The sequence below is a fragment of the Akebia trifoliata genome, chromosome 16 (assembly GCF_017979445.1).
Source record: "Akebia trifoliata isolate Shusen 1 chromosome 16, ASM1797944v1, whole genome shotgun sequence".
NCBI lineage: Eukaryota > Viridiplantae > Streptophyta > Magnoliopsida > Ranunculales > Lardizabalaceae > Akebia > Akebia trifoliata.
In genome coordinates, this window is record NC_141390.1 from 308,423 (window position 1) to 334,593 (window position 26,171).

The 26,171-nt window shown below is 35.8% G+C and overlaps 1 protein-coding gene and 1 long non-coding RNA gene across 2 annotated transcripts in view; one reads left to right on the plus strand and one right to left on the minus strand.

Moving 5' to 3' along the window:
- The first annotated feature begins 2,750 nt into the window (after positions 1-2,750).
- LOC147382119 (UDP-glycosyltransferase 74E1-like) overlaps positions 2,751-26,171 on the plus strand; it is a 46,404-nt gene continuing 22,983 nt past the window's right edge. Inside the window, exon 1 of the mRNA XM_086428767.1 lies at positions 2,751-2,833. Coding sequence (XP_086284893.1) covers positions 2,766-2,833 — 68 coding nt within the window. The 5' untranslated portion in view covers positions 2,751-2,765. The remainder of the gene's footprint in view (positions 2,834-26,171) is intronic.
- Positions 6,987-9,556, minus strand: LOC147382120 (uncharacterized). Its single transcript, XR_015173615.1, has 3 exons — positions 9,391-9,556; positions 7,658-7,730; positions 6,987-7,582 (listed from the first exon to the last, which is right to left on the minus strand). It is a non-coding gene; the product is annotated as an uncharacterized LOC147382120 (long non-coding RNA).

Sequence of the window (26,171 nt, forward strand, 5' to 3'; positions counted from 1 at the left end):
AAAAATAATAATTACATTTTTCAAAATTTATTTGAAATAAATTAAAACAAATTTGTAAGTATGATGATATTCCCAAATATTATAAAATTATAAACATATAGTAGTATATCGAAAATAGTAAATCATAAAACAATAAATATGTAGGTACCCTGTCCTAATTGCATCTCATATTTTATTACACAGTGTTCAAAAGCACTATAAACTTGGAAATTCATCAACATCAATACATATAGTTGAGAATCCCATTATCGATTCCAACCAATCGAGACTTTCATTCTTGATTTCAAATTAAAATTTAAACATTTCATATTTTTTAATAGATAATCACCTAATGAAAATATATTTTCAAAATAAGGAGTCTTAACAGTTTTTTTTAAACGAATACTCAACGAAAATTACTATAAAAATCAATTTGTTAAACAAATTGATTTTCTAGTTATACTCACCAAAATTCATTTATTCTTATTTCATAATATTTAAATATTAAAAAAAAAGATTTAAAATAAATTATTTTACAATTCGATACATGATTTTGAATTTAAATAAATTTGAAATAAAATAAATTTCATTGAAAGCTATACTACGAATTTGAAATTATAAGTTTCTTACTTTCACAACTAGGTTTTACACATCATTATAGCGTTAAAATGATTTTTCTAGCTAATTTCTTCTACGATTCGACCAAATAATCCGATGATTAAGTAGATCTCGAAGTCATGGATATTTTCTTCTTGGATGCCGGATTTTAATTCACACCTTAAATGCGTTTAAATTTAAATTGAATGCAACGTGCGCGAACCCACTTTCGAACTCACTCGTCTTTGTTTCGATTTCAATCTCACGGGTGTAATGAACACATCGGTTTGTTTTTAACCTTATAATAATATAATATTTTATATTATAATATATAAACGAGTACAAGTGTGTATCACATATTCTAACACATTTTAACTTATAATATATTATGATATTAATATAATATAACAATATTTATATTTATTTTAATTATATTCTACCCCTTTAACATTTCAAAATTTCAAATCTATACTTTTTATATAACTAATTATAATTAAACCCAATTTTAATAAAATAATTTATTTTAATATTTTAATAATATAAAAATTATTAAATTGTATTATTTTTTCCATATATTTTTTTTTCTCCGTTATGTTCGTTACATTAGACTAATTCAAATTGTGTATCTTGAAATTTTGAAATTCCTCACAAATTTTTCTTTGTTGACCAAAATACCCTTACGTACTATGTTTTTTTCATAAAATTAATATTTTCATAACTTATCATATTAAACTCAGATTTAAGCATGTTGACAGTTTAAACTATGTTTTTGATGTTTTTGAAGTCAATGATAATATCCGTTTGACCAAAAGAGCTTCCTATAAAATTTTGAGTTTTATTTACTTCGATTAAATATTTTAATTATTTGATCATAATCATGATAAGTTTCCTCAAATTATACATTTTATTTAACAAATTCTCTTTCTAGAAATGTTATTTTAGATCGATAATATCATGATTAATTTTTAATAATTAATTTTGTTTTAAAATTTAATAAGAAAAGATGTCAATATAATTGATTTAATTCCTCGATATACGTAATAAAATTTATGGCGTTACAGCAAACAAGTCATTTAGTTCTAAAGTTTAAATGCTATTGACATTTATTATGTGAGACAAGTATTTATTATGTAAATGAACATTTATTATGTAAAAAGACTAATATACCTTTGTATTTTCACTAAAAGACGAAATGGATAGGAGCATTATTAGAAAAAAAAAGTGTTGGAAAATGCTAATGCCTCATGAGATCTTGGATGTTAGTATTTCGCTACATATATATTCATACTCATAATAGTGTTGTGTACCATGTAACCGTAGTAATAAAAAATAGTATATATATATATATATATATTAAAAGGATTTAAAACACTTATTAAACCACTAATGATTAAAACAATTAAAAATTCATATTTTATTTTGAAAAAAGTTGTGTTTTTTCATTTTTAAAATACGTTTTTATGTTTTAAACAAGTATTTTCATGTTTTTTTTTTTTTTTTTTTAAAGAAAAAAAAAAAAAAACAACACCACTTTCTTTATAGCTTTATAATTGTTTGTGATTTTTATTCACGATTATTTTTTAATGTGGGATTTCATACATAATAGAAATTGGTTCATTATAAAATGTAGAAATATGAGAAGGAATGATAATATGTTGATGTTATGATTTTTCATTTTTTAAATAGTATATTAATTTGAACAAAGGATATGTTAATTGAGTAAAATTTTTTTGACCTCATAACCAATATGATTATGTTTGAGAACACATTATATTGAAAACATAGAATAAAGCGGGGGGGGGGGGGGGGGGGGGGGCTTCAACTATATTTCTAACAGGTAGGTTCCCTTTCATCGTTGAAAATCGAAAAGGTGTCCTGTACTCTACAGTCTATAAAAGCACCACATAAATTAATAAGAGCAACTCAAAAGGTATGAGTCCAAATTGGGTTCTAGAAAAGTACACAACACCCCCAAAATTTTAATCACCGCTCATCCCACTACTCTTCCACAAACCTCTAGACTTTGAGGCCTCATTAAATTTTGGGTTTTACAGCATTTGATTATTAGTTGAGCAATAAAGACAAAATTAAATTGGACTCTTCCTTTGCCAGTCAACAGAATATATATTATATAATATGAATAATAAATTTGAGGTCTGTTGGTACAAATTTAATGGTGGGTGGGTCTAATGCCAATTGAAAGAAAGAGTGGAGTGGAAGAAGCATTTGAGGAGATAGGATTTAAACAAGAAATCAGGTATGATAGAGAAGATCAAATATAATAATGCTTTTTTTTTTTTCTTTTTTTTCTTTTTTGGGGCTTTAAACTTGGATTAGATTTGAAATCATGATTCAAATTGGCATGTTTTTGGGCTGAATCAACCATTTTGAATTAGTTTTCTTTTCTTTTCTTTTTTTCATTTAATAATGTATTGTTTGAAAGAATTTAAATATATATATTTGAGATCAATTTAAAATTGAATTTTTATGTAGAATCTGTTATTATTCTAGTAGCAAAGCTGCTATTTCAGCAAGTAAGAGAAATTCTAATTAATTTGATATCAAGCAAATATATAGATTCATTAAGTATTGTCAAATCCTTGGAGTAGTCCCAAAATCTGTTTCTTAAAATCATGGTTTCTAACACTTTTCTTTTCTAAATAACTTGTTGTGATGAACAAGAGAAATAGAAAAAGAAGAGAATGCTTGGAAAGCCCATATTCTAGTGCTCCCATTCTCTGCTCAAGGCCACATAAACCCAATGCTCCAATTCTTTAAGCGCTTCTCCTCCAAAGGAGTCAAAGTTACATTGGCCATCACCCGCTTCATTGCCAAGTCTATGAAACCTAAATCCGGAGCGGTCGCAATTGAACCATTTTCAGATGGCTCCGATGAAGGAGGAATGTTACAAGCCGGATCAATTGAAGTTTATTTTGAGCGTTTAGAAGCAGTCGGTTCGATAAGCTTGTCTAAGCTTATTGAGAAATATAATGGCACTAAGTACCCCATCACATGCCTCATATATGACTCTTTTACACCATGGGGTCTAGATTTAGCTAAACGGCACGGGCTTATTGGCGCTCCATTTTTCACTCAAACGTGTGCCGTCAATGCCATTTACTACCATTTGCACTGTGGGTTGTTGACAATCCCTGTAAAAGGGCCGATCGTATCCATGCCTGGATTGCCATTGCTTGAACTAAATGAATTACCGACTTATGTTTTTTTTTTTAGGACATGGTATCCCCGTTGGTAGCGGACCGGGCCCCGGTTCATCAGACAGTCCATTGGACAGGCCTGATCCAGTTTTTCCCAGTCATACCCGACAGGACTAATCCATGGCCTCATGCACCTGGTCCACACAGCACATGCGGCAGTTAATCAAGGATGGTCCAGAGTTTCGAACGCACAACCTAGAGGAGCAAACTCTAGTCATGCGTTATTGATACCGAATCGTACCCAAGGATGTTGCCATACTTTTTGAATCAATTCTCGAAGGTCGATGAAGTAGATTGGATCTTTTTCAACACATTTGATAAGTTGGAGGATGAGGTTGGTACTTTGGTCCCTATATATTTCATCAAATCCATCTTTATCGTAATCAAAGTCTTATCCCAAAAATATGGGGGTTCATATGAGCAATTCTTTGTTTAATTATGCTTCAAGTCATGCCTGTGTTCATTCATATTGATCTTGAAACATTGAACGTTTCAGGAATGTATATTGCGTATGTATTAGCCGATACCATATCGTTTTTCTCATTAACTGAAACATTCAATTGATATGACATGACCAAACTATCCCAATCGACTTTCTCTTTACTACCTATTTGGAATACTATTGTATTTCATCAATTTTAATTAGTTGGATCATTGATGAGGATTTTATTATTATTGGAAATTCTAATTTTCCATGTTCTAAATCCTTATAGGTAGTGACTTGGATCAAAAAGCAATGGCCAAGGCGGATAATGACGATCGGATCAACCGTGCAATCTATTTACCTAGATTATCGAGTCGAAGGTGACAAACATAATGTTCTTAATCTCTTCAAAGATGGTCTTAATCTCTCCATACTCAACTTGGATACTTGCATGGAGTGGTTAAACACGAAACAGATTAGATCGGTCATCTATGTCTCGCTTGGGACTATCGCCATACTAGGTGCAGAGCAAATGGAATAACTAATGTCGGGGTTGATGATGAGGAGCAATAACTACTACTTGTGGGTAATTTCTAGGGTTGAAAAGGATACCAAGTTCACGTTCATGGAGGAGATGTTAGAGAATGGGTTGGTAGTGACATGGTGTCCTCAATTGGAGGTGTTAGCCCATCCATCAATAGGATGTTTTATAACTCATTGCGGATGGAACTCTACACTAGAGGCATTGAGCTTGGGTGTATGGTTGCAATGCCGAATTTTGCAGATCAAACTACTAATGCTAAGTTCATGGAGGATGTTTGGAGAGTGAGAATCAGAGCTAAGGAAGATGAGAAGGGGATTGTTCGAAGGGATGAAATAGAGGGTTGTGTTAGGGAAGTCATGAATGGAGAGAAAGGAGAAGAGATAAAGACAAATTTAAACAGGTGGAAAGAATTGGTTAAAGAGGCAACTAATGAAGGTGGAAGCTCAGATAAAAATATTGAGGAATTTGTAGCTAGACTTGTACGCAACTCTTCTTAATGGTGACCTTGAGGTTATTTTTGATGCTAGCCATCTCTTAGTTCTCAAATTAAATGTGAATAAGATATTTTCTTCCTAATTCACATAACTCACTTACCATTTGCAATTTACTAAATATAAGCTTACGCACTCTTTTATTTTTTTTATGGGTAAACTCGATTTGAACCCGCGAATATTCTTACTAACTAAGCCCTATGCCTTTACACACTTGATCATGGATCTCATGAATATTCTTACCCACGGAAGCATCTTCTTTATGTAGATTTGGCAAAGAGAAGAATTTTGATCCACAAAGCCTCAAGGGTCCGGGTTGGCTCAATGGTAAAACTAGTAGGGGTTTGCCCCCCTCCGGTTGGTTGTTCTAAACTGCTTGGCCTCCTGAATTACCTTGTTGCATATTGACATATGGTCTCATATGTTTTTTGTACTTTTAGGATGTCATGAACATGTATCTTTTGACATTTCTTAGACAATAAATTGATTTTCTTCCTCAAAGGACTTGCCATTGTTTGTCATTAATTTGGCGGCTGCTATTTTAATCCAAACGTTGAGCTTGACTCTTTTGATAATCCCTAACATCGATAAGAGACATAAAGAATATTCAACTGTCAAGTCCAACTCTTTTTTCAATGGGAAGTGTCCAACTCAAAGTTTTTTGAACCCAAAAGTACGTTGAAGTCCTTGCTTGAGATCGTAAGAGGCGAAGTGAACATTTTCAAGTGTTGAGGTCAATGCTTCACTCAATCACAATTCACAAACATCGAGCTTGATGCTACAAATACAAGTGATATATTTTTTTAAAAACCTTGAGTTCTATAGCAAGAGATTTTGGGGTCGTAACCAAATCTACAGAGATGGATGCAAAAGTATGCCTTCAAATCTCTAGCAATGGAAGATATTGCAGTGCATTAAATGTCTAGCAAATGGAACATATCATGGTGGAAATGACATCCATCACTAACTACATGTCTATCGACACAGTTTTGGACCTTATAGGGGCAGAAAACTCCGTCTCTATATATAAACCTTAAATCTTAGTGTGATTACCCCAAGCATTGAGCTTGAAGCTAACCCTGAAATGACAGCAATGAGCCCAATGTCAGATCAAACACAGAGCAATGAGTTCAACGCCCAATCTACGTTGAAATTTCTTTCAAAATCGAGAATTGAATTAAGTAAGCTATAATATAATTTCTTCCTCTAACACCTAATTCGCAGAATTTTATGAATTTTTCGAAAAATTTTGAGAATTTTGTGACTATGCTTCATATGCGATAATTAATTTTTAGTACCAAAATAAATTTGTATCAGAGAATTTCTATTTACCAAAATTTTACTTATAACACATCAGTGTATATGTTGATAATTGTTAAATGGGTAAATTACCATAGAGTGCATTGAATATGGAAAAATTTCGATTATGATACACTATTCATTTTAATTCCTAAAACATGTTTTCCAGTGAATTTGTCACTTTTACAATTAGTGATCTCACTGATAAAATACGAACGAATTACCTGTTAAACATATCAATGGGCAAGATCGTTGATTATAAAAGTCCCTTTAAAATTACTTGTGATCTCACTGGTAATAATCAACGATTTTAAAAGTGACAAACTCGCTGGAAGGCTTAAGTGGGTCCAGTTTGATTGATACAAATCCTTTTGATTTGGCCCTCACCAGTGGATTCGAATGAACTCTCGGGCTTATTCGATTAAATTGGGGTGTCTCCAAGGAAAAATCTAGAATTTGTATTAAAATAACAAATTTTAAAATAAAAGGTAGATACATTTGAAGTTAATAATATCAAAAATATATTTTCCTTTTGATTTGGTCCTTACTATTAGAAGGGATCATGGCCACCTCCTGATCCCTCATAAGAGCATTCCTCTTTTGTCGTTTGCTCAAAAGCTACCCACCCCCTCGAGCCAGTTGCGTGACCTAGTTGGCTAGGTCACCGTTCCAAGGTTGGGAACCAATTTGAGTGTGTGTGTGTGGGTAGGAATAGGAGAAGGGTCGGTTGGGAGAAGGACAATGACCGGGGTGGGGACTGGGTCATTGAGGTTGGAATGATGCTTGCAGGGTGTGGGCTTGGAGTTGGGAGCTCATCTCTTCGTCTATTTCGATGTCAGAAGAGGACCCGAGGTCGAACTTGGAGAAGGTGGTGGAAGAAAGAAGCCTAGGTCGGGAATGACCCTCTCTTCGTTGATGAGAAGAGACTATGGGGAGGGAGGGAGAGATAGAAGTGAGCTTCTTCTTGAACTCCCTATCTTTGATGATAGCTTCAAGAATGGGAAAGGGGACGGAGTGTTATTTTTGACACCTACAAAATTAGAAACTTTATAAGGTCGATGAACGAAAAATATGTATAACAAAGGAGTTAGGGGAAAAATCTTACCGTTCCAATTAAAAAATGGTTTTTGACGACGGGGGAAGATCACCCCGGGGCATACTCCCAAGAATCTGTTAGCCTGATAGGGTAGAGGAATCAATCTTTGTTAGTCTCGAGAAGCTGGAGCAGGGTCTCTCGCCCCTACTTTTTCAACATGTAGTAGAACCTAGGCCAATTCAGGGCGAGGGTGACCAAAAATTGGGCTCAAATGTCCACCAAGTCGAATTTTTAATCCGTTGGGAGCTGAAAGTTCATCAACTCCACCATGTAGATCTGATGAAAAATATTCCCCATCATTTGCCTCGAGACTTTGTGGTAGTAGTTTAAGACCTCTCGAGTTAGGGAAGGGGGTGATATTCTGAGGTCATTTTGGAACTGACCCCAGAATATAGTTGTGGTGTCCTTTTCCCATGTTTCTTTGGGTTTGGGTTCTTCGTACCTGAAATCGCCTCGACCTTTTTTCATTAAATAGTTTAAAGGAGTCCGATTGGTAAATTGGGGATTTTTTTAAGAAATGAGAGTCGCCACTTAACTTAGGTTTAGGAACCAAAAATAACTCCAAATGGATCTGGATCATCCACGAATAAGAGAAATAGGCAAGGGGTTAGATTACGGGTTTCGGAAGGTGTTAAGTACCGAACCCACCCGATCGAGATGATCGGTCTCTATTATGATCTAAAACTATCCTATGGTCAACACACAAAGATAAAGTCAAACTAGGATCCAATCATCATCAATCTATATCGGATTTACTAAACGAATCTTACGAATAAAATTATCCAATTATTTAAATTATTCATCGAATTTCTCATAACAAGGAAAAATTTGTGAAAAAATCCTAATTATATCCCATGATCTAAAGTCAATTAGTAATCCAAATATGCAAATATTTTCAAATTAACAACAATGGGAATTTGTAAAAATTTTTCAAGTTAGAAAATTAGAAATGTAAAATTTCTAAAATGGTACCTTGTGAAGTTTCTAAATTAGAAATTTAAGAATATATGATAAATTTCCAAATTAGAATTTTATAAGAATAAATTTTGTCAAAATAGAAAATTACAAATATGTGACGAATCTCAAATTAGAAATTTGCAAAGCATGAATTTTCTAAAATAAAAATATATGAACATAAATTTCCCAAAATAGAAAATTTATAAATATGAGTTGACTCATTGGTCACATTTAGGAAAAAATATAAGAGTCAAATTTCAATGCCACATGCTCAAAATTAATGAGTCAACTCATTGGCTAAGACTTTGCAATTAGGGCTGTCCACGGATAGATATCCGATTGGATAGTGTTATATCCGAATTCGAATCCGAAAATTTTTAGTACTATCCGAATTCGAATTCGAATCCGATCGGATATCACTAACGAATATTCGAATTCGTATCCGAATAAATTATCGGATATCCGATATTATCCGATTCGAATCCGAAATCTACAATTCGAAAATTATCCGAAAAAAAATAAATAAATAAAATCAAATGAGTTTTGAGAGAGAGATTTTGACCGATACGACTAGGGGTGCAACTTGGTTCGGGTTAGAGCAAAATCAGAACCGAACCGATCAAGATCGGTTCCATCATATGAGAACCATAACCGAACCGAATTGTTCTAGAACCGAACCAACCCAAACCAACCTTACTTCGGTTTGGTTCGGTTCGGTTCCATGGTTTGGTGGTTAATCGCAGCCGCAGCCGCAGTTGCAGCCGGAGGGGGAGAGAGAGAGGAACCTGTTGGCTGTTGCAAGTTGCAGGTCCTAGTCGCAGAGATCAGCCGGCAGCCGTTGGCAACCGATCGCAGAGACGATGATGAGGGTTTGGCAGCTGCTCACAGAGACGAGAGAGAGATGAGGTGTTTTGGCCGATGGCAGTCGATCGCAGAGACGATAGAGGGATGGGATTTCGTTTTAGCCGGTAGCAGACGCTCGCAGAGACGAGATGGGTTTCGTTTTAGCCGGTAGCAGCCGCTCGCAGAGACGAGATGGGTTTCGTTTTAGCCGGTAGCAGCCACTCGCAGAGACGAGATAGAGAGACGAGAGAGAGATTCCATGGTTTTAGCCGGTGAGAGCCGATCGCAGTGACGAGAGGGAGACGAGAGACGAGAGAGATGAGAGTTTATTTTCGTTAAATGAAAAATGAAAAATATATTATATATTAAATTAATATTTTTTTTAAATAAATATTAATTCGGTTTTCAGTTTGGTTCGGTTTTTTATATCTGAACCGAGAACCGAACCGAATTCATCGGTTTTTTATTTTTAAAACCCGAAACCGAACCAACATAAATGTAAACCGAACCAAACCAATCCAAATTCTATGGTTTGGTTCGGTTATCTGTTTGAACCGAATTAAGTTGCACCCCTAGATACGACCTGTCAATGGACGCCGATGCCGAAGGTGAGCCGCTGAGAGAGATTCCTACAGTGATCGCAAGGGGTTGAGATCGTTGAAGCTCTTCGGCCGGAGGTTATGGAGTTCGCACCGTCGATAAATGGGTTTTACCGAAAAAGAGGAAGAGAGAGAGGAAGAGAGACAGAGAGAGAGAGAGAAAATATGTACCTGTATGCTCGCCGACCGGAGAAGGAGCTCGCAACCCCGCACGGTCGAAACCCTCCGTTTACTTCGATTGATTCTGGTTTGTATGGTTGAGGTTGAGAGGAGATAAAAACAGATTAAATTTTTGTTGTAAAATGTGAATATACAGCATATATATATATATATATATACAAATGTTTTGTTGTAAAACATGAATACAGAATACATATATTATATCGGATCAGATATTATCGAATCGGATATCGCAATATCCGAATTCGTATCCGAAATTCATTCGAATTTTAAAATAACATCCGAATCCGAATCCGATATTCAAAATTTTCGGATAATATCCGATTTTTCGAATTCGAATTCGAATTCGGATTCGAATTTCGGTTATCCATTGACATCCCTATTTGCAATAAAACAATTTCATTGATCCTTTACTCACAGAAATTCAGTGAGTCGACTCACTACCTTTAAAGAAAAAAATCAATTTGATTGGTCCCATACTTATGAAAAATTAGTGAATAATGAGTCGCCTCATCATTTTTATAGAGTAAGAATAGCCAATTTCTTATTAATTTTTCATCCATAAAAAAACTTGGTTATCACTTTCAAAGGAAAATTCTATTTTTAGCCAATGAGGGCAAGAGAGAACTATTTCTCCTTGAAGGGAAGATAAACAACGAAAAATGATCACCCGATATTCATGATTTCAATGAACTCCAAATGGCCGATATTTGTGGCTGAATATTTGGATGCTCATATTATTCCTGCAACAATCAATGGATTAATAATTGTATCATAGTAATGAACAAAGGAAACAATGCATTACCTTTTATTCGGCCAATTTGGCTAACTTCTTAATCTAATGTGGTTGCCAGGATTCCTTCAGAGTTTGAGGGTTTGCAAAAGATCAGAGACGAATAAAGTCGAGAGAATTCGAATAAAATAAAGTCCAAGATAGAAGTCTGTGATTAGTGTTGGGCCTAGAGTAGTAAGGAGGAAGAAGACGAAGCGGTATTAATGAGGGCGAGAGGTTAAGGTGGGGCTGCTTGCTTGGGATGATAAAAAGAGAGGAGAGGGGCTGTTGTGCTATTGAGTTGCTTGGGGAGAAGAAGCAACAGCAAAGCTGTAGTTGCTACATCATGTTAGGAAATAAAGACTGGAAAGATAGAAACAGAGGAGATGGAGGAAATCACTTACTTATTGAATAACAAACTTGACTATTAAATAGCCTTACAGAGGAAACTGAAAACCATAAACATAGCCTACGTTTTACAACTGCTATAATGTGGCAGAATACTAAATCAACAATTAACAAACATACCAAAATAAAAGGACATGACAGACGTGGTGATAACTAACTATTTGACTCAATGTAGGGTTCATGTGGACTCGATTATTAACGATTGCTTCTTTAGAGTCTTAGATTGTCTCAATATTACGACTCCTTCATGGGCTGGGGCATTGGTCTAGTTTGGGCATTTATTAGACTACATTTATTTATTTTTCCCTTCAAACAAATTGATCTTGAGCCTCTACTGTTGGGCTCAGAGTTAAGAGAAGTAACTTGAGCATTGGAGGTTCTAGTAGATGGTTTAGAGATTAAATTAAAAAATAATGACTTTGGAGTCATTGGCCCCAAAATTTAAAAGATTGTTCTAATATGAATGATCCCGCTCCTGTTCTGAATGGTCTCATACAACCCATTTCCGAGTCAACTCTGGAGCCAATTCAAGAAAATGCCAATGCAACTCACTATCCGAGTCAGGAAATCATGGACCGGGGTTGCAAATTCGATATGGATGATCTTGAATTTACTGTAGTACTTTGTGGTTGCAAATCATGGAGATGCCAATTATGGTCTTATTTGGGATCAACTCTTGAGGGCGAAAAAAAAAAAATGAAGGTTTAATCATGTTTGCTGTGGTATGTAATATCCGAGTTATTAATTTCTAATACCTCTTCTCAAAAATAGATTGAAAAAGATGGCTAGAAGAACCGGCTGGCCTAGCTTCCACCCTAAAAATTCTTCAATCATTAACGAACTTACGTAAGCTGTGATATCAAATCTCTTTCATTCCCAAATTTATATTTGTATGTATGTATTTGTTTTTTTTTTTTTTTTTTAAATTTATATTCGATGAACTTATCATTTTTAATATCTTATTTAAACATTTTAAAATGCCTTCCACTTAATAACATTTATAAGAGACAAATCTTGCACTACTAAGGAGTTTGGTAGCAACCTATCCCCACCTGTCCTTTGCAAGTCATGATGTGTATCTTAAGGCATCAATTGATATATTTTGAATTAAATTTTATTATGTTAAGAATGTAATCTTATCCTAAAATAGAAAGTCCCTTAATTGACTAGGGAGTATCTATCTCTAGATAATGATAAATTTAAGAGAGAATTTTGAATTGTTTGTCTTTCCTTTTAGGATTTGGCTTTGTATTTATATAAGGAGAGGTAATAAATAAAAGATGATGAGAAAAAATGAAGATGAGGATAGGTTTTGAAGATTTTGTAATGGTTTCAAGAATAGTGAAATGACTATTTTGAGTCCGGGGACGTAATCCTGATTTGGGACAAACTTTGTGAATATATATTGTGTTTAGTCTTTTTTTTTCCTTTACTTCGAATTTTTTTTTTGTGTGTGTATGATTTTGATCATTTTTGTTCATTAAGAATAATAAAGATTTATCAATAGGAGTAAACCTCAAGGAATCGGTGATATCCGAGATTTTACCTCTACAATCATGATTTTCATTAATTCCATAACTAATTAGATTTACAGACGAAAAAAATGGTTTGGTTGATGTGCATAGACTTTTGATTTGAGCCCTAAAATATGATCAATCATTGATAATAATTCAAGAAAAAAAATCAAATACTATACTAACAAGTCACCAATTAAGTTGACCAAATGATACGGTGAAGGAGAAAATAAAAAAAGACTGAATATTTTGTTTGATGTAAAACATATTCCATTGGAATTGAGTTTAGCATGCATGCCCAACAAATAATGAAGATCACCCAAGTTTCTATAGATAATAGATGATGTTCTTGCTTTGCTACTATCAAGAAATTTTTTATAGGTCCCATTGAATGTAGGGCCCTGATCCCTTGAATGTTGACCACTTTACTTGGTTATTTGAGAGCTGCTATAGCCACACCAACTTTTACTAATGCCACACCAATTCCTATGAAAATCACATTGCACACAGTTTGGTGTGGCGTCAGTAAAATTTGGTGTGGCACTAGTAACTCTATATTTAATGAGTCCCGTTCGGCACCCTTAGTTTTACCCTACACTTTAACAAACGTGTTTTGTCCTACATAGGTTAGATGTTTCGGAATGGGCTGATTTTTGGTGAGGATGATCTCTATGGTGAGGAGATCATCCTCACCAAAAATCAGCTCATTCCAAAACTTCTAACCTCATCAAAAATGGTTTACACAAAAATGAACGGTCCACAATTTTTCAACTTGTAAACATGGGGTTAAACATTTCGGAATGGGCTGATTTTTGGGGAGGATGATCTTCTAATCATAGAGATCATCCTCATAAAAAATCAGCCCATTCCAAAACTTTTAACCCATGTAGGACAAAAAACGTTTGTTAAAGTGTAGGGTAAAGCTTAGGGTGCTGAACATTTCCCATATTTAATATAACCTAAGTAAATTAAATTGAAAATTATTTAATATCAGATCAGCACTAAACACCACAATGATTCCACCTTAAGACAATCGTCTCCAAGAATACGTTGCAGCAAGCTGAAGTGCCGTACATTAATATAAGAAAATGAAATACACAATAACTAACACTCAAGAGGGTGTTTGGCAACACCCACAAGTATACTCCAATATAATCTAGAAATGATTTGGGAGAGCAGACTATACATTGTTTTACACCGATTAAACTCACTTTCAAGATATTGAGACTGTTTGGTAAAATCGTGCTGGTCTGGTCATTCTAAACCTAGCTTGTATTTAATTAATCTTTTAAAACAAAAATTACCAATTTTTTTAATGGAAAACACAATAATACTCAAATTTGTCCCGGAACTATATATTCGCCCTATTCAAATCTGCAAATTAAGGCTATGCGGATGATTGCTTTTGGAGGTTTTATCTTGATATAGATTAAACCCTTGCTTGTTAGCTTCTGAAAAATAACCCTTGCTTGCCTAACGAAAAAGAATAAATTCCACCCAATTTTAATTTGTTAGGTTTTATCCCAACCTAGAATAGATTTGCATACATGGATTAATAAAAATAAAATAAAAACGTCCATTACCAAACACATAACCCATGGTTGTCGAGTACAAATTTATTGTGCTAAGCTGATGAACCAATGGCATGAAGCCACATGTATTGAAAAGAGCAAGTATGATCATGGTTTCAAAACTCGTCTGAGATTGAGATGTATCGGTGAAGTCATCTTGATATCAAGCAAGGATGAGACTAACGAACAAGTCAATTTTCTGGACGACATTCAAAACCCTACATTCATTTTTCTCATTTTTAAACGAGATGTTTCAACGTATCAGAAAACTTGTCCGAGAGGACTTGAGATTTGGCATGGGCGAAACGAGATGCAAAACCGAGTTTTAAAAATCATGAGTGATCAGTTGTAAAGTTTGATATATAAATGCAGAGATAGAGATTAAGAAATGGACTTTGGGTAAGTCGAATTCGTTCCACAGGGACAGTTTGGATTCAAATGTTCAATCGGTTAAATCTAAAATAGAGTTAGAAACAGATTGGTTTTAAAACAGAATTGATTTGTTGCACAAATAAAATGGGAATCAACTTGTAAATTGAAATAAAAAAAAAAATCAAAGAATAGAGATTTGAAATATGGGAAAGAAGCTTAGAGAAGTCAAGTTTACCATTGCAAGTTACTCAAAAATGCTAATTAATTCTAAAACATGACTCAATCCACGTAGCAAGTCGTTGCTCGTGGATCGAAAGATGGTTCGATGTAACCATTGATTGGAATCCAAAAGTTTTCATGAAGGTCTCTGATTTATGCAAGATTATCCAACTTAAGCTTCCATTCATCACAGAGCATGAATGTTCTTGAGTTTATCTAAGTAACACTCATCAAAGCTTGAAATGGAAGTATAAATTGGCCGATCTTATCATGAAGATATTCATAAAATTAGCATGTAAAACAGAAGTAATGAATTAAAACAATACTAATAGAGTGAACTTGTTCCGGCATTCTTGACTTCTCTAATGATAGTCTAGCTGATCATCGCAAGGATCATGTTGCAATAGTAATAAAAGCAAGAAGATAATAGATGGAGAGAATGTAGAACAGTGCTGCAACTTAATTCCTTCCTTGATGGTCTCTCAAAAGAGTTATAATAGAGCTAATGGATTGCTCTTGATGTTCTCACTACACTCAAAAGCTCACCCAAAAGAAAATTACAGAGAATTAAAGAAAGAAAAACCAAAAATTACAGAGGAAGAAGAAGAAGAAGAAGGCCCTTTTCTCTGAAATCACCCTTCCAATTTATAATGTTCGTATTCGGGTAATCGGGGTGATTTGGCGGATAATTTGATTCGAATGACCCAATCAATTACAATCACCGAAGCAATTAGAAGCTTTGGTGTAAATCTCGAGGATAAATTCCTCGAGATGATCGCAGCATGGTCTTGGTTGGCTATTTCCTCTTTGCTCGCATGTTGTTACAGTAATTGTTACATCTTTTGTTGGTTTTCCGAATGTGCCATTTTCACCTGAAATTAGTAACATATTATTGTTAGCTACATAAATTTGGGTTTAAATAAAATTTATTATTATTTTAAGGGAACTAGTACTTAAACTTTTGATAATCTTGGTGAAATTAAGGTCCCAAAGTGACATTATTGGGACTTTATCACACCCCCAAACCTCAATTTTGCTAGTCCCAAGCAAAACTTAAATCTAAACAATTTCTCTTTCGTGAGGTTCCCGACTGCATTTAGTTTATGCAGTAAGCCCTTAAACCCCTAGGTTACCCCTAGTGGACGAGTTTGACTCGTGAGGGTTTGCAGTGAATATACCTACAAAATTCTAACATTTTAAAAAGATAACAACTTCAAAATTATTGCATATAATGCCATCACACCAATTTTCAAAAATTCAGTCAAAGGTCTATTTGAGCAAAAATTCTTTTTATTCCTCATTTTCAGAAATATCTTTAGTGTGTGTACAAATTTTTCTGATTGTAACATAAATTTTTCGGAATAAGGTTTCCCTTCTTAACTACTAAAATGTTTAGGTTTGCCTAAATTCTAACTCGAAACTGAGCCTCCTGTCTGGGATTGTGAGAAGTATGGATGTTCACTTTAATATCTTTAAGGGATTTTATCTGTGATATTCTAGTGTACTCACGTTTTTACCATTGACGGCTTTCACCCTACTGAACTATTTGGTCTCATTGGACTCTTTTAATAATTTGTACTTTTTTAGTTTTAATCTTCATATCTTTCTGCTTTTCTTTTCAACATTTTTCATGCTTTTATCATTTTTTCGATATTCTTTTTCAAAAAGCAGGTAGCCCTTTTCAAGGTATCCAGTCTAATCCTATGGTTGCTGTTTCAAAAATATCAACTACAGTTCTTTTTTCTTCTATTCAGCCAACCAAAGGACAATGAGGTCAAAGTTCAGTATTTTCAAGCTTTCCCTCTTATTCTAGACATCGAAGAAGACAACTCTTAATCCAAAATAACTTTTTCACTACAATCAGAAATGACGTGAAATTTTTTTTTAAATATCTTATTTTTGAGGAATAAGAATTTATAAACAAATTGGACATGAGCTTGGTTTTTAAAAATTCGTATGATGACAGTATATATAAACATTTTGATGAAGGTATTTTTGAAAATGTACCGAAAACAATGTACAAAAATTGAAAAATTGAAATGTGCTATCCCACACCCCAAAACCTAAATTTAGCATTGTCCTCAATGATTAAAGAGTAGAGGTTTAGAGTACACCTGAAAGAGGATGTCATTACGTTGCAAAAGTTGTGGGTATAACCAAAAGAAGTGTTCCACACAGGGTGTAAAAGTGAAAAGTACACTACACAGGGTGTGAAAGTGAAAAGCACACTACACAGGGTGTACACTTGAAAGAAAGTGAGTGAATGTAGAAAGAATTGAAAAAAATAAATCCTACATGGTCACACAGAATATGTACAGAAATCAAGAGTTACCTCCCGAAGTAGTGCTAAGTTTAATGTCTTCAGCCAGACATGGAATTAGAGCTAATCCTGGTACACAGGATTACTCGGAAATGAGTCTTTCTCTTGAGAAATTGGGAGATGCTGAAATGGTTTTAGTCTTTGGTCATTGACTTGAAAAATATTTCCATTGGCTGGATTAAGTACCTCAATGTTTCCATGAGGGTGAATATTGTGGATAAAAAATGGTCCAGTCCAACGGGACTTTAACTTCCCTGAAAATAAATGAAGGCGAGAGTTATAAAGGAGCACTCTCTGCCCTACGTGAAAATATTTTCTCTGAATGTGCCTATCATACCAGATTCTCGTTCGATCTTTGTATAACTTTGCGCTATCGTAAGCATCATTCCTTAATTCTTCCAACTCAGTGAGTTAAAGTTTTCTAAGCTCGTCGGCCTTCGCTAGATTAAAATTCAAATGTTTGATCGTCCAATAAGCTCGATGCTCGAGTTCGACTGGCAGATGACAGGCTCTACCAAAGATTAACCGGTAAGGGGACATTCCTATGGGAGTTTTGAACACTGTTCTCTAGGCCCACAAGGCATCAGATAATCGTAAGGACCAATCTTTACTAGTCGGATTGAAGGTTTTTTCAAGAATGGTTTTGATCGCACGATTAGAAATTTCGACCTGCCCACTGGTTTGTGGGTGATACGGAGTAGCTACCTTATGAGTGATTGAATATTTGCACATCAAACTTTCGAAAATTCGATTGCAGAAATGTTTCCCTCCATCACTAATGATGGCTCGAGGAGTACCGAATCGGGCAAACACTGTATTTTTGAAGAATTGAACGACAACCTTATGATCATTAGTTCGACAAGCTATAACTTCAACCCATTTTGACACGTAGTCGACTGCGACTACTATATGTATTGGAATCCGTGTGAAATGGGGAAAGGACCATGAAGTCAATGCCCTAAACATCAAAGATTTCGATGATCAAAATTGGTTGTTGGGGCATCTCATTTCTTCGATTGATTTTTCCTAGACGGTTACATTTATCACAAGATTTAGCAAAAAGATGAGCGTCACGAAAGATTGTGGGCCAATAAAAATCACACTGTAAGATTTTAGCTACTGTTTTCTTTCTTTCAAAATGCCCACCACAAGCGTGATTGTGGCAGAACTCGAGAATACCACTCTGTTCTCTCTTAGCAACACACCGACGAATTATATGACAGTATTTGAATAAATACGGATCATCCCAGAAGAACCATTTGGCTTGGGCAAGGAAGCGCAGGTAATTTTGTTTACTCCAAGAGGTGGGAGTTTGACCTGTCACCAAGTAGTTGACAATGTCAGCGTACCAAGGTGTGTCAGAATTAGAAACTGCCATGATTTGCTTGTCAGAAAAATTTTCAAAAATTGGAAGAGAGTTAGAAAGAATTTCAACTACTAGCCTAGATAGGTGGTCTGCAACCACATTCTCACATCCATTTTTGTCTCGAATTTCGAGATCAAACTCTTGAAGAAGAAGGATCCATCGTATCAACCTCACCTTCACATCCTTCTTGGCAAGAAGGTATTTTAGCGCTGCGTGGTCAGTGAAAATGACTACTTTTGACCCTATGAGGTAGGAACGGAATTTATCTAAGGCAAAAACTACTGCTAGTAGTTTCTTCTCAGTGGTGGAATAATTGAGCTGGGCGTCATTAAGCGTCTTGCTAGCATACTGGATGACATGGGGGAGTTTTTCAACTCGCCACCCCAATACAGCACCTATAACGTAATCGGATGCATCACATATCACCTCAAATGGGAGATCCCAATTGGGTGGTTGGATAATAGGTGCTGAGGTCAACTCAGTTTTCAACTTCTCAAAGGCTAATAAGCAGGCATTAGAAAACTCGAAAGAAACGTTTTTGACTAACAGATCACATAGGGGTTTTGAAATTTTTCCGAAGTCCTTGATGAACCTTCTGTAAAATCCTGCGTGTCCTAGGAATGAACGAACTTCTTTCACAGTTCTAGGTGGAGGTAAATTTGCGATGAGATCAACTTTAGCTTTATCTACCTCAACTCCTTTGTGAGAAATGATGTGTCCTAGAACTATCCCAGAAGTAACCATGAAGTGACACTTCTCCCAATTTAGCACGAGGTGCTTCTCTTGATATCTTTTCAAAATTAGCTTCAGATGATCCAAACAGTTATCAAAACTCGACCCAAATACAGAAAAATCATCTATGAAGACTTCAAGAAAGTCTTCGACCATATCAGAAAATATACTTAACATGCACCTTTGAAAAGTGGCAGGAGCATTACATAGCCCAAAAGGCATGCGTCGATAGACAAAGGTCCCAAATGGACAGGTAAACGTTGTCTTTTCTTGGTCTTCAGGAGCAATTGGGATCTGGTTGTATCCCGAATATCCATCAAGAAAACAGTAATAAGCATGATCGGCTAAACGTTCGAGCATCTGATTGATGAATGGAAGAGGGAAGTGATCCTTACGTGTCATCGTGTTTAGTTTCCGGTAGTCTATACAAACTCTCCATCCGGTTTGGACTCGAGTAGGTATGAGTTTATTATCCTGATTGGTTACAACTGTGACACCCGACTTTTTAGGGACAACCTGAACTGGACTAACCCATTTACTATTCGAGATGGGGTATATAATACTCGCATTTAAAAGTTTGATGACTTTTTTTTGGACTTCCTCTTGTAACACCGGATTGAGCTGCCTCTGTGGTTCTCTCGAAGGTTTGAAATTTTCCTCAAGATGAATTTGATACATGACCATAGAAGGACTGATGCCTTTAATATTAGTTATGGTCCACCCAATAACGTCTCGATTTTCGCGCAAAACGTCAAGTAACCGATTTTCTTGTGATTTTTCTAGAGTAGAGGAGATAATGACAGGGAAGGTTTCAGCATTACCCAAAAATACGTATTTCAGCGTATCAGGCAATTGCTTTAACTCAAGCTTTGGAATTTCCTCAACTATTGGTGATGACGAGAGAGTGGAAAGACTCTGTACTTTTGGCTGCCAATCCATCATAGGGACGGATTCAAGAAGAGAGTTCACCTCCCTGATGGATTTCTCAGTATCGAACTCAAGGCCGAATTGGCCAAAATACTTTTCTAGCGGATCCTTATTCTTCGCTTCCTCAAAAGTGCTACTGACCAGGGTGTCGATCATGTTGACTTCTTCCAAATCATCCATGTCAGTAGATTGAAACTTATTTTGGAAGACATTCATTTTGACCTTTATGTCCCCAAATGATAGGGTCATGATACCATTGCGACACTTGATGACTGCATCGGAAGTGTCTAAGAAAGGTCTTTCTAAGATGACTGGAACATGAGAATTTGTGTTAATGACAGGTTCAGTGTCAAGAACTACGAAGTCGGCAGGAAAATAGAAATCCTTCACCTTAATGATCACATCCTCTACTATTCTCTTGGGAATCTTCACAGATCTATCTGCTAGACTTAGAGTGATATCCGTAGGTTTAAGTTCACCTAAACCTAATTGCTGGTAGACTGAGAAAGGAAGAAGATTCATACTAGCCCCAAGATCTAATAGACATTTCTCAATCATCGTATCTCCAATGTGCACAGAAATTGTAGGACAGCCTGGGTCCTTGAATTTTGGAAAAATTGTCTGCTGAATCAAACAGGAAGACTGGGCTGTCATCACAGCCTCTCTTGGCATAAGAGTTTTTCACTTCACTGTGGTGAGATCTTTGAGAAACTTGGCATATGAGGGAATTTGACGAACTGCGTCAAGGAAGGGAATATTGATTTAAACGTTTTTGAACACTTCTAGAATTCCTTCCAAATGTTTTTCTTTTTTGTTATCTATGAGTCTATGAGGGAATGAGGCTCTGAGAATGATCATTCGACTCTCGAGAGGAGGAGGAGTTTCCTTAGACTGGTCTTCTTTTTCTATGGAAGGTGTACTAGAGGCTGTTTCTTTGATTAGAACATCCTCAGGCATTTCAACTTTATTGTCCACCAGTTTACCAGATCGTAAGGTGTGGACGGTTTGAATAGAATTTGAGGGACCCGCCTGATTATTGATTTCATACTGTCCTCTTGGAACAGTTCCTGCTGGATTAGGCACAGTTTGACTAGGAAACTAGCATTTGTTTTTCTCTCCCATGGATGAAGCTAACTGACCCATCTAAACCTCTAAATTTTTAACTGCCTGTGTAGTGACCTGGTTGGTCTGAGACTGGTTCTGGGTAGTTTGGATTTGTTACTGTATGAGTTGCTGTTGTTGCTTTAATATCTCAGCCACTATTGATTCCAATGTTGAGTTTGTTTGAGCAACAAGAGGAGAATAATTGGTCATAAGGTCGACAACGATCGCCCGTTGATCAGAATTTTGAGGTGAAGAATAGGATGGTTGCGAAACCAAAGATAGGTTCGCACTGGCATGAGTTTGACGATTAAAATTTTTTTGAAACCCTGGAGGACCTCCTGATTGGATAGGTTCACTTTGTCGATATGAAAAATTGGGGTGAAACCTATTATCGGGATGGTACGTCTAACTATAGGAGTTAGGAGTGGGTTTCCTGTATGTGCTATAATTTCCAACAGCATTGGCTTGCTCTGACTGCGAGGGAGTCAAGGTAGGACAATTCTCCGTAGAATGATTGAAATTCTCACACAGTTGACATGATGAAAATGTCTCTGTGGCGACTTGTAGAATTGGAGTGGCTTCTTGAAAGTTGGATTTAATACTGAAAGCGTCAAACTTTTTATTGAGACTTTGTAAGCTACTCACAAGGCTATTCATGACATTCTTGAGTTCAGGGTCAGACTTAACCTCATACATGCCCGGCTTCTTGGCTCCTAAATCTCCTCTATCGAACTCCCCTATATTTGTAAGCTACTCACAAGGCTATTCATGACATTTCGAGCATTCTCAGCCAATTTGACTAAGAATTCATAAGCTTGATTAGGAGTTTGATTCATGAATTTACCCTGATGCATAGACTCGAGAAGAATACGCTGGGCTGTTGGGAGACCTCGATAAAAGAAATTAACCAATTGGGCTTTGTCTATCCCATGGTGCGGACACTTAACAAGAAGGTCATTGAACCTTTCTTAAGTCTGGGAAAACTTTTCATCCGGTCTTCCCTTGAAGTTCCGAATGGCATTTTTGAATTATTCCGTCTTAGCCATAGGGAAGAATTTGGCCATGAATTTTCTCGACAACTCATCCCACGTAGTGATAGAGTTGGAGGACAAGGAATTTAACCAAGCCGCAGCATGGTCTTCGAGAGAGAGTGGAAATAACCTAAGCTTGACATTCTCATCGTTGAGATGACCATTTTTAAATGTCTGGCATAAAGTCAAGAATTTATTGAGGTGATTGTACGGTTGTTCACTCTCGAAATCGTGGAATTTGGGCAGCATATTGATGGTGGCTGCTCGAATTTCAAATTGAGCCATATTAGCGGCATGTAAAGCTATACATAATGGAGGGTTGGCAGTAATAGGTGCGAACAACTCATTGAGAGTTCGCTGATCCTCATGGTTGTGATGAAGTGGATGATCCATTTCCAGGACTGGTGGAGTGAGAATGATGTTGCTTTCTCTTCTAACCTTAGGTAGTGGGTGAGACCTTGTGATCTCCGGATAAAAAATAATTGGATTTTTCTGCGATCTCCTACTTAACATACATTACCAAATTGCACACAATAGGAGGGAGAAATTCACATATGAGAACTGGGTGCCTATTATTAGACAGCTGCTAACTGGTTCAAAGGATTAATCAAAGCCTCCAACCCAAATCTCTGAAATCGGAACAGCCAGTTTAATCTCTAGAGGAGAGGTGACGCACAATGCTGAGCAAGGGAACTCTTAGATCACCTTTCGTCTTGAATAGACGTGTGTCTATCCCCTGAATTCACGTAGAACTACAGGGCAAGATTGCGCTTAGGCACTGTTCACGATCAAGAAGTGCAGTTGGTGCAATTTTTTATTAGCTTTGCTTAATGAGCTCGATAGAACATGGAGTCCAGTTTAATCAAATTTTAATTAATTAATTTGCTATGAATTTGATTTTCCTAGAAGGGCAAGATATCGGTAATGAAATCCGATTCTTATCTTATGGTGCCATCCTCGTAAGGGTACCCTTATTACTATGTGCGATCTAATGTGTACAGATTAGTCACTCAAAAGCAATACAGAAACTTACTAGCGAGTGATGCGTGAGTGTTTCAAAATTTTACCTTCTGTTCTAGACGGGGGATGATCGAGTTGAGTCGACTCGGGCCACCAACACCAAATTTGGTGTACGAACCCTAGGGGCTGAGATAGTTTCGTCCCACTATCGTCCGTCCTTAATTCTATTACAATCCGAGCCCTCTCGGATACAATTAAAATTTAATACAAATTCAAATTCCTAATACAAATTATTTTCTAAAAAGAAATAAAATGAACAGAGAATTGAAAATTGCTGATCTTCTTAGTGAGGGAATCAATCAAGTGGATAAAAATTCCACGTGTCGCCTTTCGTCAATTTTCGTTGACTTTCGTCGAGTCCTTCACCTGAAAATAATAAAATTATTCAAATCAGAATACCAAGGAAAAAACCAATATGACCATTTCAATGTCCATGATGTCAGAAACTTGTTCAATAAAAATCAACAAAAAATATTGCCACGTCACCGCGGAGAACCTAGGGGCAACCGCGGAGCGGTGAAATTTTGATGAAAATCGATTTTTCAAATTGGAAATGGTTTCTAATATCTTGAGAGTTGTAATGAAAATTTTTTCAAATTTTTTTCTATTCGTTTGACTTCTGTTTCAAGCAAAACAAATTGCAGTTCTGTTTCGGATACTTTCCGAATTGGAAAATGAATCAACTCGCTGTCCCCGGCAGTAGCACCATTTTGATCGGTTGTAAAGTTTGATATATAAATGTAGAGATAGAGATTAAGAAATGGACTTTGGGTAAGTCGAATTCGTTCCATAGGGACAGTTTGGATTCAAATGTTCAATCGGTTAAAATCTAAAATAGAGTTAGAAACAGATTGGTTTTAAAACATAATTGATTTGTTGCACAAATAAAATGGGAATCAACTTGTAAATTGGAATAAAAAAAAATAGAGAATAGAGCTTTGAAATATGGGAAAGAAGCTTAGAGAAGTCAAGTTTACCATTGCAAGTTACTCAAAAATGCTAATTAATTCTAAAACATGACTCAATCCACGTAGCAAGTCGTTGCTCGTGGATCGGAAGATGGTTCGATGTAACCATTGATTGGAATCCAAAAGTTTTCATGAAGGTCTCTGGTTTATGCAAGATTATCCAACTTATGCTTCCTGTAGACATGAAATGTTCACAATGAACCTCAATGTTACATTGTTTGGAGTCGCCACCATTCTTTTTTGGAAATGGGTGTGAATGGGCACCCGAATTGATTTTTTAAAAATCATTTTTTCATGGCATTGTAGTGACTCTCATTTGTTGAAAAGGGCAAGGTGTACCTAAGATCTAGGTAAGGAGGTCCGGTTAGAGAATGGGGAAGGTGTTAGACACCCCAACCTCTCCACAAAAAGGTGGTTACCTTACTTGGCCATTTTATTTTGTAAAAATTTGAGAAAAAAAATATTGAAAATGCATGAGAATGCATGACAAGGGTGGTGTGTGCATTAAAGTGAAATGTCCCCTTTTTAAAAGGGTCTTGATTTCAAAGTGATATTAAGGCTATTCTATGGAAGAGAATGACCTATGTAGTTACATTGCATTTATGAATATGAATGTAGGTTTGAGCTTTTAGAGAGATTCCATGATGGAGTTCCCTTGAGGCCACAACCTTGATGCATGTATACATGGCTAGAAACTTAGTGTTTCACCTCATCAAGAGGGTGACACATTTCTTCATCATTGCCATGCATAGATGAGTGTGTGCATTGTGTACAAGATGATGCATGAGATTGGGGTGAAAAGGGCTTCAACCCCCATCTTTTCGATCGAACCTTAGTCCAATCTACCGGGGATGGGACAGGGTATACATTACATCTTAGGAATTTCTAAAAATAAAGAAAAGAGAGGGTTAGAAGAAGAGAATGCAAACTTTTAAATAAGTGAACTACATCTTAAACCCCACCTTGTCCCTTGATGAACTTGAACCTTGAAAGGTAGACTTGAGAGTTGAATGAGATGATTGAGGGTTGAGTGGATTGAAGTTTAGAAGATGAGAGAGTGAGTAAAAATTTTGGTAGAGTTTTAGGTTGAGAGATGGGCGCTTGAGAGCATGAATTATTCTTAGAAAATGAAGGTATTTATAGAGTTTTTGAAGAACTTTTGGGGATAAAGTGGTCCAACCATAAAATAAAGAAAATAGACATGAGGTTTAGGTTGTTTCTTTTTGGACTTTCCATTTGTATGAGGGTAAAGATGACATTTGTGAAGAAACCCTAAAAACATTCTTTGATCCTTGGTTTTTTGATAAATAGAAGTGAGAGAACAAAAATACTTTTAGGAGAGTGAATAGGGGAATGACATGTGTAAATGTGGAGTGCTAGGTAAAAAGTAGACCTTGGTTTATTTGTAAATAACTCACAAAGTAATGGTGGAAGTGTATTTTTAAAATTGACCAATGGGAGAACAAAAATACTTTTGGGAGGGTGAATAGGAGAATGACATGTGTAAAGGTGAAATGGTAGGTGAAAAAGTAGACCTTGGTTTATTTGTAAATAACTCATAAAGTAATGGTGGAAGTGTATTTTTGAAATGGACCAATGGGAGAACAAAAATACTTTGGG